The sequence below is a fragment of the Carlito syrichta genome, unplaced genomic scaffold (genome assembly GCF_000164805.1).
Source record: "Carlito syrichta isolate Samal-C Ts95f unplaced genomic scaffold, Tarsius_syrichta-2.0.1 Scaffold314798, whole genome shotgun sequence".
NCBI lineage: Eukaryota > Metazoa > Chordata > Mammalia > Primates > Tarsiidae > Carlito > Carlito syrichta.
Genome location: NW_007258894.1, coordinates 620,033 through 633,251, shown reverse-complemented (window position 1 = coordinate 633,251; position 13,219 = coordinate 620,033). Strand labels below are relative to the sequence as shown.

At 34.3% G+C, this 13,219-nt stretch overlaps 1 protein-coding gene across 6 annotated transcripts in view; it reads right to left on the bottom strand.

Moving 5' to 3' along the window:
• The window catches only part of EHBP1 (EH domain binding protein 1), a 373,913-nt gene that overhangs the window by 161,906 nt on the left and 198,788 nt on the right, over positions 1-13,219 (bottom strand). For all 6 annotated transcript variants that reach the window (XM_021705885.1, XM_021705883.1, XM_008071978.1 and 3 more), the window contains one exon: positions 7,599-7,788. In XM_021705885.1, the coding sequence (XP_021561560.1) occupies positions 7,599-7,788 (190 nt within the window). The remainder of the gene's footprint in view (positions 1-7,598; positions 7,789-13,219) is intronic.

Here is a 13,219-nt window from a genome sequence, read left to right as displayed (position 1 = left end):
GAACCCATGGACTCAGGCAATCCACTCACCTCAGCCTCCCAAAGGCGTGGGATTACAAGCTGAGCCACCGAGCCCGGCTGGGATCTATTTCTTGAATTCCTGATCTCCTAATGACTGTTTTCTTTCTGCCTAAATTCCATGTCTCAGAATTTCATTTAAAAAGGGTCTGCTCGTGACAAACTTAGTTGGCTTTCATGGTTACTGTTTGTTCTTGTCATAATTTTACAGAAAATCACTTGTACTGATGGTTAAGATTGGTCCCCTTATTTTGACCAATTTTTTGTGTAAAATTTAAAGAGGCACTTGCTTTTAGAATGATACTTTTTAGCATGGTACTGCTAGGAGTTAGTGGTTCCTTAAATTTTGAACCCTAGTCGTCTCTTTTGGCTCACCTTAGTCCCAGACCTGTTGTACATTCTGTTATGGGTTTTCATTTTGTTTGCTTTTCTTATTCTTAGGTGAAGTTAATCAATATTGGGATTTTGGAAAGGTTCTGTCATAGTTTATGTGAATCTCTTCAAATACTCCAGACACATTCTTCTTCCTCATGCAGTAAAGGATGAGCTAGCTAATCAGTGCTTCCTTCACATTTATCGCCAATTATGTACCCTAAAGTGGTTCTGCCAATATACAGCGATAGCATTCAATTTGTTATTAGTTGTTAACTCTTTAATCTTTATAAGGCATTTAGCATATGGCCCAAATTTGTGAGCCATTCTTTACCATTAAAGTAAACAAATAATTTCTTTACCTTATTCAGGTTATTTTCCTATATATCTCCATGTCTCCTATATGGAGACATTTTTATCTCCATGGGGGAAAATGGTAATTCAATGCTCAGAAAACTGTGCAGTCACTTTAATTTATTTCAGAATACATTGATTAAAAAGAGCAACCTTTCAAAATCAGTCTTACTCTATAAATTTTGTTTTTAAAGGCAAACACTCTAATCAGGGTTTAAAAAAACAAAACAAAACAAAATTTAGTATTTTTATCTTTCCCACTAAACACAATGAGAAAAAGCAAAAAGCAAACTCTTAGAGGTGTTCTTAATGATAGTGTTGCTGGTTCTTTCCATTTGCAAAGGCCTATGAGTTAATGCTGCTACACACTTATCGGTTAGATTTGTGCCTTCTGTGTACCAGGGCTGGGACTAAGGTGAGTCAAGGGGGTGCCTAGAGTACAAGATTTCAAAAGGCATTCATTCTTAGAGTAGTGCAGATGCAGAGCCCATACTTGTACTAAGAAGTGCCTCCTTGTTTTGCCCTAGAAGCCTATCCTGCCTCGCCCTAGTTCAGGCCCTGCAGTGCACATGCCCAAACATATTTTAGAAGTGATATCATGTGTGCCAAAGGGGAAAAGAAAAAAAATGTTTCTTAATTTCCTCACCAGTAATTCTATGTTCTAAAAATTAATATATCTTTTCAGACCTCATAATACAAATGTAGAGAAATGACCACTCAACTTTGATAGCTTGGGTTTTTTGTTTGTGTTTTCTTGTATTGCACTGTACCTAGACTTCTTTATGCTCAGTTGCAAAATATTGATTTGCCTTCAAAATCTGCATAATTGATTTTTAAATGTCACTTTAAAATGACTCAAGTAATCGGTTTTCTCACAAAAGACACCAAGATTTAGGCATCTCATTCACATCATTTTAAATAAGTATTAAAGCACAGCCTGCTAACAGTACCCTAATATTCATTATACCATCCTTTTTAAATAGAACCCCTGATTTTCAGCTATAACACAACTGCCCAGAATAAAGATTCATTTTTTAGCATCACTTGCTAGAGGTAGGTGTGGCTATTTTTGCCCTTTCCTTCTTGTTGCCTATAGTAGGACAATGATGGGCCATGAAGTAAAAGTCTATGCTGAGAATGATGGAACAGCAAAATGGGTCCCGGATGAATCTGTGAAACTACTGCATCCGTACTGAACTTTCAACATTTTTAAAGGCTGAAGTAAATTTATCTTTTAATCTAAGCTGTCATTGGAAGCTTTCTACTGCCCACAGGTAATCCTAATTCCAACTAAGATTCCATTTACCAGAGACTCATTCTATAAAAAAGATTTTTTAGACATACAATTTTGGGAGGATACACATACATATTAAGAAAAAGTAGTTGGTTCAATGTAATTTATTCTTAATCATTAGCTAAAGTCAGTCATACTGAAAGAAGGGTAGCTTTGTGTGGAGGAGAGGAAATTCCAGAACATAAACTATCATCAGGGGGAAAAAACAGGCCTGACTAAATATCATTAAAAAAATAAAAGCAGATTGAAGGCATCCCAGAGAGAGAAGCAGATGCACTGAGGCTAATTCCCATTGTTTCCTGAAGCCTAGCTTGTATACTCTGCCTAGTGTTCTGCAAAATATGCTTGCGCCTTTATAACGGGTTATCCTTTTAGCATAAGTAAGAAATTCAAACACATGGTTTGTTTCATCTACTCTAAACCAATACTAACCAACAGAACAGTTGAAAAACATAAGAGTATCCCATTTATTCAGTGGTACTGAGGAACAGGCTATGCCAGTAAGTAAAAATTTTACAGGTAACATAAGTTTACCTTTCCCCTTTCCTCATTACTGAACATAGTTTGGCATTTTATTAAAATATTTTTAAAACTAGGTGCTTATTGTTTTATTCAATTACATTTTGATTGTCATTCATTTTATGATTTTTTGAAAGGTTTGAGACATTTTCAAATTACATAGAATAGGAAATTAATACACTGATTGCACGCTTACTGTTTTTTGGCAAGGATAGTCCTCTGACACCATTTTGCGGTTTTGCACAGACAGAAATGGAGGTAAAGAACTTCGAGGGCTGAGTGCGGTGGCTCACACCTGTTATCCCAGCACTTTGGGAGGCTGAGGCAGATCCCTTGACCTATGAAGGCATCACTGCACTCTTGTCTGGGCAAAAGAGGCCATGGCTCTTGGGGGAAAAAATTGAACTTTTAGAAGACAGACTTTATGTGCAAAAGCTGGAAAGGGTGTTTGCTTTCTAGTCTGAATTTGCTGCTGGGACCAATCAGGGAAACTGCTGTGAGTTACTCTGATTTTGGTTTACCCTGGGATTCCCACAGTTTTTGTAGTATACCTAAGTTAAAAAACATCCAGCTGAAAACCTTGAGTCCTTCCCAGAACTTTCTAGAAAGAAACAATATGAGTGAAAGCTTCAGTTATTTAGCTGGACCTTGAGATATGGATAGGGTTTCCATTTTTAGTGGTAGAACAAGTGGACAGTAGTATCACAGTCAATCGTTGGCGCTCCACCAATCAGGATCTTGGAGGGAGCCCTTCTCTACTTAACCAGGCTCATTTAATAATAGAATGTACCATGGGACTCTTCTGTATGCAATTTAAAAAGTGAAAGTTTCATTTACTTTTATTGTCATTGACAGCTGGCTGTATAAATTGTGATTTTTATGGAACTGGGTATATACTTAATATATACTTTAGCAGATGTATGTGACAACAATTTCATTTATGATTCTAAGCTGTTTCTTGCAACTTGAATTGCATTTTATATTAAGTTGCATGAATTATATCTAGGAATTAGCATATTCAGAGTTATAATCATGAACTTATATTCACAGTCAGTAAAAGGTAGTCAGCTACCATTGGACCTAACTTTTTTTATTTTATTGATGTTGGCATGTTTAATGTGAGGTTTCTTCTCTAAACATTGGTCTTTTTTCCTAAGGTTTTAAAAAGTATTATGATTTTCTCATTTTACAAATGCAGAAACCAATGGTCTGAAGTATGGAGGTTACATGGTTTTATGATACTGAGGAGCTCATAGATCCCTTGTGAATAGTTTCAGTTTTGCTTTGCAATATAAGTACACAATGATTATTACTTTTTAAAAATTCTAGTCTTGGTTCTTTTTCATGAATTTTCTTAAAAATAAGTTGTTCCAGGTGACAGGTAGGGAAATTAATCATCTAGCTGAGCAGTTGTCATTTTATGACACTGAATGCTTTTCTACTTCTGCATTCAGTTGTCATTGAGAGAAATTTGGCATTTTGTTATACAAACAATTGTAGTGCAATATTTTTTTTTACTATTCAACTACAATTTGAGCTTCTTTCCCCCTAAGGCTTATTTAAATTATTTTATCCTTTTCAATTCACAAAAAAAGAAAAACAATGGCCCAGAAGCTGATCTTTTTAAGCTTCCTCAGATGTAACCACTCTTAAATTATTTGTGATTCCTTCCACAATGTATATGAGTGTGTGAGTCAGGGTCTCAAACTCTGGGCTCAAATGATCCTCTTGCCTTATTTCTCGAGTAGCTGGGACTACTAGATGGTTAGACTTTTTTTTAATATTAATTTTCCAATTGGGTCTCACTAAGTGTCTTATCCAAACTACCAGATCAAAAATTCTTTAATAACTTTAATGGAAAATTTGTTCACAATTTTAATGAAAAGGTTTTGGTGTAAAATATTTTTCTGCTTCCTTAAATAGAATGTTGTATATTAGACATAATAAGACACTTTTATGTTGACTTAAGAATGCCAATATGATCAATTATTTTTCAAAGTTTTAATATTACAAAGTCTTCAGTAACTACTGAGATATATAGGCCTCTTCCTATGATGACTAAGTCCCATACTACTATGCTTTCTCAGCTGCCAGTTATCATTTTTTATTATTGTCAGTATGCCACTGATTGTAATCTACTGCCTTATCTCAAACATAATTCTGTAGTTAGTGATTTCCAACTTCTTTTTGGGTAATGTTTTGGAAATGGTCCACATTTTTTCAAATGAAATCTTACATGAACTCAAATATATAAAATGAATGAATGGGGATTTGTGCTGTAGAAGTAGAAAAAAGAGTCCAGGAGCATTGCTGCCAAGACTTCATACCTGGTCCGCACTGTAGAACACTGAGTTACCTGATAGAATCCCAGACTGCCATCAAACTGTTTGTTATCACTGGTCTAACCTAACAATGACTTCCTCTGAGGCATAATTTTTTTAGAAAATGTTATCTTGTATATATCATATACAGAAGTAAACAATAAACAGATACATGTTCTCATTACTCATCTCTATTAGCATAACAAACAATAACCTGTATCAGGTTTGAAGATTCAAATATAGAAAGTTAAAAAATGAAAATAAATGCCTTCCTCAATGTTCAGTATACCCTTCACCCTGCCAGGATCCTTCTCCTCAGATGTAACCACTCTTAAATTATTTGTGATTCCTTCCACAATGTATATGAGTGTGTGAGTCAGGGTCTCAAACTCTGGGCTCAAATGATCCTCATGCCTTATTTCTCGAGTAGCTGGGACTACTAGATGGTTAGACTTTTTTTTAATATTAATTTTCCAATTGGGTCTCACTAAGTGTCTTATCCAAACTACCAGATCAGCAAAAGGTTATTATGATATGATTTGTTTCTACTGTCTGCGTCTGAGCATACGAGGCATTTCCTAAGAAAAGGATGGTAGTAAAATGCAATCCCATAAACATTTATTCCACAATGTATCTGCAATGGAACATTACCCTTACAATAATGTAAAAAATAGCTAATCAGCTATTACATACTTCACTATAAGAAAACTTAATCACCATATGTTTTATGGAAAAATGTATTTAGAGTTCCAACTTGGAACCAGAAATAACTCTAAGATAGCACAGCACAATGGGAAAAGTGTGGGCTTTGCATGCAAAAGACCTAATTTCATTCCTGGCACTATCATTATTTGTTTTATCATTTTGAGTAAATTCTTTTTTTTTTTTTTTTGAGTTGGAATCTCACTCTGTCACCCAGACTGGAGTACAGTGGCTACTCCCGGCCACCGCAGCCTTGACCTGCTGGGCTCCGGCGATCCTTCCGCCTCAGCCTTCCAAGTAGCTGGAACTACAGGCGCGCGCTACCACACCGAGCTAATTTTTGATTTATTGTAGAGATGGGGTCTCGCCAAGTTACCCAGGTGGGTCTTGAACCCGCGGGCTCAGGCAATCCACTCACCTCAGCCTCCCAAAGTGCAGGATTACAGGCTGAGCCACTGGGCCCAGCTGAGTAAATTCTTAACTAAGGTTTAGCTTCTCATATATGAAACAAAGATGATTAGTATATAGTCCTCAAGTTGCTCTGTGGATCAAATGAGGTAATATAACATTGTCTGGCACACAATAGGTATTGATAAGTTTCTTTCCTTTCCCCCAGAAAGAGATTAGGAATTCTTGATTAGTCTCCCAAACTCCTGATGGAATAAAGAGGGATGGTGCCAGGAGTCAGCAATGAGGGACTAGAGATTCAAGGAAACAAGGAATAGGTTTAGGCATTCTTTATAGTCAGAATGGAAAAGAGACCTAAATAGTTTATTGATTCTGGCTAGTGCTCCAGTCACTATCTTTGCTTTTGTTTTCATGGGTATTAGAATTGGCCATCTCCTTTGCTTTATATTTCTGCCATCTGTCCTTTTCATTTAGAGTTTCTCCCTCCCCTCTATCTCTAGCCAAATAAAAGACAGAATTTAGTCGTAATTTCTCTCTTTAAAGTCATAGTTTTAAAAACAAAAAACACCTGATATAAAAACAAACACCTGGAGGCTGACTTCTGGAATGACAGAATAAGGACCTCCGTGAACTCACTCTCCCTCTAAAACAAAAAAATGCAGGCAAAAAAAGTAAAAAAAAAAAAAAAGAACTATTTCAGGACTCTGGCATTTGATAAAAGTCATAGAATGAACTGAAAAATTGTCTATTCAAGAGAAACTACTGAACACTGATGTCCTTCAGAAGCCCAAGTACCTGAGGTAGAACATGGTCCCAATAACATAGGATTAATGAAAATACCAGGTTCCAATCCTTTCTCTACTGGTAGGGGGTGGGGGACTTGTGACCTTTCCTTCCTCCCTCAGAGATTAAGTTAATCTTACTTTTACCATAACTACCTGTGGTATTTAATAATGTAATGTGGTAACAGCAACCCATCTATGAATTAATAGGCAAATATTACTTACCTTAAAAAAAACTTGCTAAGACCAACATTTCTACCTTACAGGAAGATACCATATTATTTATAATCAAACTGATTAATAGCTTTAGACTGTATTTCAACATAGTGTTTTACCTTTCCATGGCATTATTACGTATTAAAATTTCTTTTAAAAAGTAACAATAAAGCCAAATTACAACTTGACAGAAACTGAAGTGACAATATTGAAAGTCTTCAACACAGCATTTCTCTGTACTGAGTCTTAATCTTTGTAGTACATTTGTCAGAAGCTGATTTTTACTTTTTCCTCTATGTTAGTATAACCTGTCCCTAATGCCTAGCTGCTTTAGAGTATCCTTTTTTTAAAGCATCAGTACTACAATTATAACGCCTTTCTTCCTCATAGTTCAAAACAGCATTTTACAGTCTTAATCCAAACCATGCAATCCATACTGCACTATAAACTTAGAGGTTCACAAACATAAATACAATGTTACAGTAAAATAGATTTACTTAGATTTTACTTTTAAATAATCAAACATAGCTAACAACGACTTTTTAAACTTTGAATTAAATTGCATGAGGGGACAAGAGCAAATATTAATGTTTCATGATGAATAAAATCCTACCTTAGGAGAAACAGACAGATCTCTTCCTGCAGAAGCAACTGTGTTTTCACTTATTCCTCCTGTCTTTGGTGAGTAGACTGGTGGGGCTGGAGCCTTTTTTTTCACTTTCCTTTCGGTTTCCAGTTCTTGAAGGGGATTTACCAAATTATTTGGAGGAGGAGCTGACTTAGGTTCATAGAAAGGATTTGATCTAAATGAAAGAAGAATTATTGTTAAATGTCTCTCAAAAAATAGTTTATTTCCAACTAAAGTAATACAACACATACTGAAAACTATAATTTTTTTCAAATAAAAACCAACCCAGCAATAACCTACAATTTGGAAACAATGATATTTGGTCCATTTCTAGCCAGATTTAAATAAAATTTTTCCCTTTTAAAAAGCATTTAAAAAATATTTTAATACAAGGTCATGCTCAATTCAATATATTATATACAGAGCCTTAGAATAACATTTAATATTAAAAACAGTAAATCCTACATATTTTCCACACCTAAGGAAAAGGAAATAAGATGTGGAAATGTTGATTTGATTTCTTTTTTATGCTCCACCGCTATTTTTTTCCTTGCATTCCATTCTATTTTCTATGTTAAATTCTCTTCTCATTATGGAACATCTTTTAGTGGTTCTTTCAGCAAGGTTCTATTAACAAATAAATACTCCCAAGTTTTGAAAATGTCTTTATTTCAGCCTAACACTTAAATGATAGTTTAGCCGGGTAAAGAATTCTAGGTGTTATTCTCTCTCAGGGTTTTCAAGATATTAGCCCACTGTCTGCCTAAAATTATTCCTTTGTTAGTCATTTTTTATCTCTGGCTGCTGTTAAAATCTTCTCTTTATTTTTGGTTTTGAACAATTTTACTATGATGTATCTAGGTGTGAACATCTTTTAATTTATTCCATTTCAGACTCTTTGTATTTCCTAAGTCTGAAGATTTATGTGTTTCATTAATTCTGAAAAATTATTAGTCATTATCTCTGATAACCTCGTCTCTATTCTGTTTAGAAAATCTTATAAGATATGTTGAACTACTCACATGTCATGCTTCCTAACCTCTCCTTCATATTTTTGCAAATTTTTATTCCTGTTGTACTATATTCTAGATAATTCTCTCATATCTCTGATCCAGTTCATTTTTCTTTCATCTGTCTAATGTTTAATTCTTCATACATTTTTTATTTCAATAAACACATTTCTTTATGTATCTGTGTGTATGGTACCTCAGGTACAAAAATTTGAGTTATTAATCATTTAAACATATTTACTTGATGGGCACTACCTGATAAATCTATTATTTGAAGTTCTTGCATGTATAATCCTGCTATTTCTTTTGTCTACTGATTTTTTTGTCTTAGTAAATGGTTTCCTTGTATGTTCCATAAATCTAGATTGTGAATTCAGGATTAATCTGAGGAAGTCCTGTGTAGTCTGAGCTAGAAGTGCCTCTCTTTAGATTGTTTAATGCTTTATAAAATACTTTATGAGCCACTTTGTATGTTTCCTGGCTTGAGGGTTCCCAGATCACCCTGTCAATATAATGTCAAAACCACATAAAGGTGGGCCTGTGCTTATAAATTATCAAAGAAAACTTTTTCCCTACCACCTTGGGTCTAGGCCCAGGCAGAAAAGCTTCCATGTTAACTTCCTTTATGGGTAGACAGATTTTTTTTTTGTAGTTATCTACAACACATGTACAGTCATCCCTCTGTATCCATGGGTTCTACAACTATAGATTCAACCAACCATGGATCAAAAATATTTGAGGAAAAGAAAAAAAAGAATGGTTGTGTCTGTAGTGAGCATGTGGACTTGTCTTGTCATTATTTACTAAACAATATGAAAATATAATTCATTAAACAGTATAACAACTATTTGCATAGCATTTGCATTGTAGTAGGTATTAAAAGTAATCTAGAGATGATTTAAAGTATATTATTATACTATTCTATATTAGGGACTTGAACATCCATAGATTTTGGTATCTGTCGGTGGAAGAGGTCCTGGAACCAATACCCCACAAATACCAAGGGATGATGACTATTGAATATGGTGTATATGATGATTATTCTTCCTATTGCACATGGTCAATCTTTATTCTGGTTCTTATTTATTAGTTTGTTGCAATTTCTTCCAATACCAGCAGGTTCCTCAGAGTTTCATATCATGTGTGCACAGTAACAATAAAATTTCTTTTCGTCTACAGAACTAAGGACCTGACCACCCAAATACTGTATTGCAATTATACCAAAGAAATGCTATCTAATCATGAAAGGTCTATACTTATGATAGACCTCTATTTCAATTGTGCATGTTTTTTGAACTCTAATTACCAAACTAACTTAGAACCAATAATTAATTATCTACATGTTTACTTAAGGTTTTATAAATAATCAGATCACATAAGGCTCTGGGTACCATCTACTACCAGAGAGGGCAAATATATCATATTCGTGATGTTATTCTCATTCTTATACTCATGGCAATAATTAGTATCATACAACTCCTTCCCACTCAGAATCTCTTTCAATTTAGTGCTCGAATAGTTGCTTTTAAATAAGTAAGTTGTGAGTTCAGGGTTAATCTGAGGAAGTCCTGTGTAGTCTGAGCTAGAAGTGCCTCTCTTCAGATTGTTTAATGCTTACATTTGCCAAATTCTTTAAGAGCTACTTTGCATGTTTCCTAGCTTGGGGGTTCCCAGAATGCCCTGCCAATATAATGTCAAACTCACAGGGCGTGGGCCTGTTCTTATAAATTATCAGGGAAGACTTTTTTCCCACTACCTAGGATATATAGAAACCTATTTTTCGTCCTTCATCTTCTTGACTCTCTGCATTAACTCTCCATTCCAGAGGAAAAGAACAGAAAATAGATACATATTTGAAAATCAGCTTTTCAGACCAAAATATTCTTGCCTAGTACCCAAGATAAGCTTGAAGTATTTACATTCCCATGTTTGTCATCGGCAGGAAAACTTGGGAAAATGAAAGCAAGGAACAACGTTAAAATAACTAGTTGTTCAGAAAAAGCTAAACATGCTTCTGAAAAAAGGTAGAGAAGCTATCACATTCAGTATAGACTGGCAGGTTTACCAATAACATTATTAACTAACATTTAATTAAGTGTTGATACTATGTAAGACACTGTCTTGTGTGCTTCACATGGATAACCCATTTAATCTTTACAACAATCTTATTCATCCCACTAATTTTATCAATAACCTTGTTTACCTATTTTTAAACTCTAAAATATTTCAAGAAGAGGTAAATATAAAGAAATAGAACGAAAAGAAAAAATTTTAAAACCCCAAAGTTATAAAAAAAACAAACTGTTTTGTTGTTTCTTTCAGAATCTACTTGCTTACTGATTTTTAATGTCTCAGGAGTGAAAAGACCTACATCAATCTAACTAAATTAATTCAGCTATATAAATTATTCGGGAGACTTTAGGTAATCATTCCTGATTAAATCTCTCTATAACAAATTTCCATAAACTATTTGGATGGTAGGTGCTCCAAAAACTATTAGTATTAATATGTCATGTAAGTATAGTTAGTTTAAAAAAAAAAAAAACTCAGTTATGTTAGAAGGTGGATTATTTATATTACAAAAGGATGTTGTGCTTAATAGAAAAAAAATTAATGGAACTCCTTTAAACAGACAATTCTTCGGTCTTTATACAACAATTATTATTCTTCATGCCTCTGTGCCTGCTTCTAATCACTTATATCTCCTTCTGACCACTTAAATATTGTTTTTGTTTTTGTTTTGCATAGGGAAAGTAGAGAAAAAGCTCAAATCAATTGATTTCCAAAGTTGGTTCCTGAGGCTCATATTAGGCTCATATAATCAAAAAGAATATGTTATCAAACCAACTAGAGCTATGTTCCTCAGTTTTTTTAATGCTATGATGTATTGAAAATGAAATTTATATGACATGCTAGAATAAACAAAGGAAGCTGCTTGAGACTTGAGGTGCCAGGAACTCCAGCTGTCCTGGACCATGCCTAGCCGACAGTATGACTAAGAAAATCAGTTATCTTCATACACCTGTAATTCACCTCTGAAACAACAGAGTGTTGGCACCACCACTGGTTAGGGGCTAAATTAGAATAAGAACAAGAAGCCTCTACTTCTAAGGGTTCTGAATGATCCTTATCCTTCCCCCTCTCAAACTCAAACTTAATTTCCTACTCTTCAAGAATGAACAGGAAATGTTTCCATTTATATGAAATCATCAGTCAAGTCAAATCCACAGAGACAGAAAGTAGATTAATGGTAGCCAGAAAATGGAGGAAGGGGAGAACTGGGACTAACTGCTAATAAGTATGGCGTTTCTTTGTGGTAATAAAAATGTTCTGGTATTTGATAGTGGTGATGGAAGTACAACACAGTGAATATATTAAAAATCACTGAAGTATATATTTTTTAATGTGTAATTTTATGTTATGAAGTATATCTCAATAATTACCTGAGCCCATGGGTTCAAGACCAGCCTGGGCAACTTGGTGAGACCTTGTCTCTACAATAAATCACAAAAACTAGACAGGGGTGGTGGTGTGCGTCTGTAGTTCCAGCTACTTGGAAGGCTGAGGCGGAAGGATCGCCTAAGCCCAGCAGGTTGAGGCTGTGGTGGCCATGAGCGTGTCACTGCTCTCTAGCCTGGGTGACAAGAGTGAGACTCTAACTTAAAAAAAAAAAAAGGGAATGAAAAGGAGTAGAGCCTATATATAGATAGTATTATATGAACACTCATCCCTTTCTCTAAATGTCCAGTTATACACTTGCTAATAAATACATTTTAAATATAAATGAGGAAAAATTATTTGAGGAATAAGCACAATTTTCACATTCTGGTGATTATCTATGATTTGAATGATCTATTTCAGGTTTTTACACATCACTCTAAATAAACAAGAATTATTTTATCCATGTACTGTATACTTTAGTAATAGATTAATTATATCATTAACTCTCTATAAGTTGCAAACTCATTAGTTATATTAAGGAAGTGGAAAGTTGTACAAAATAAATTTTAGATGACATTATTCATTATTTAGAAAACACTTCATCCAGGAAAACAAATTATAAAAAGACCAAAGTTGTTAGAAACAAAATTAACTTAAGTATACTGGGAAAATAATACAACATGAAACAAAGGTATAGCGAAATCTGTAGTCTTTTACTCTCACCTTGAAACCTATGTTTCTTTGTAAAAACAATTCAAATTATGTAAATGAAAATGTAACTTCCCTGAATAAAATTCAACGAGAAGTTTCCTGGGAAACTGACACAAAAACATACCAGAAATGACTGCATACTGGGTCTCAAAAGTCACTTCATAAATGTTCTGAAATCATATTTTTGCTTTATCAGTTTTCATTTTTACTACATAAACTAGAATAGCTGAATTATCTCCCAAACCTAAGAAAATTGAGAAGCCCATGTAGTTGTTAATTATAAAAGACACGTTCTAAAAAGCAGGGAAGGGCAAATACTTTCTCTTGGTGCTGATAGATATGCTAGGGCACTAAAGGTTGTTTCACACATCAAAGAATTCAGTACTATTTATTTGTGATGGTTTAATGCTAGAGAATATAGGAAGCATTTAGCAATAGAAAATG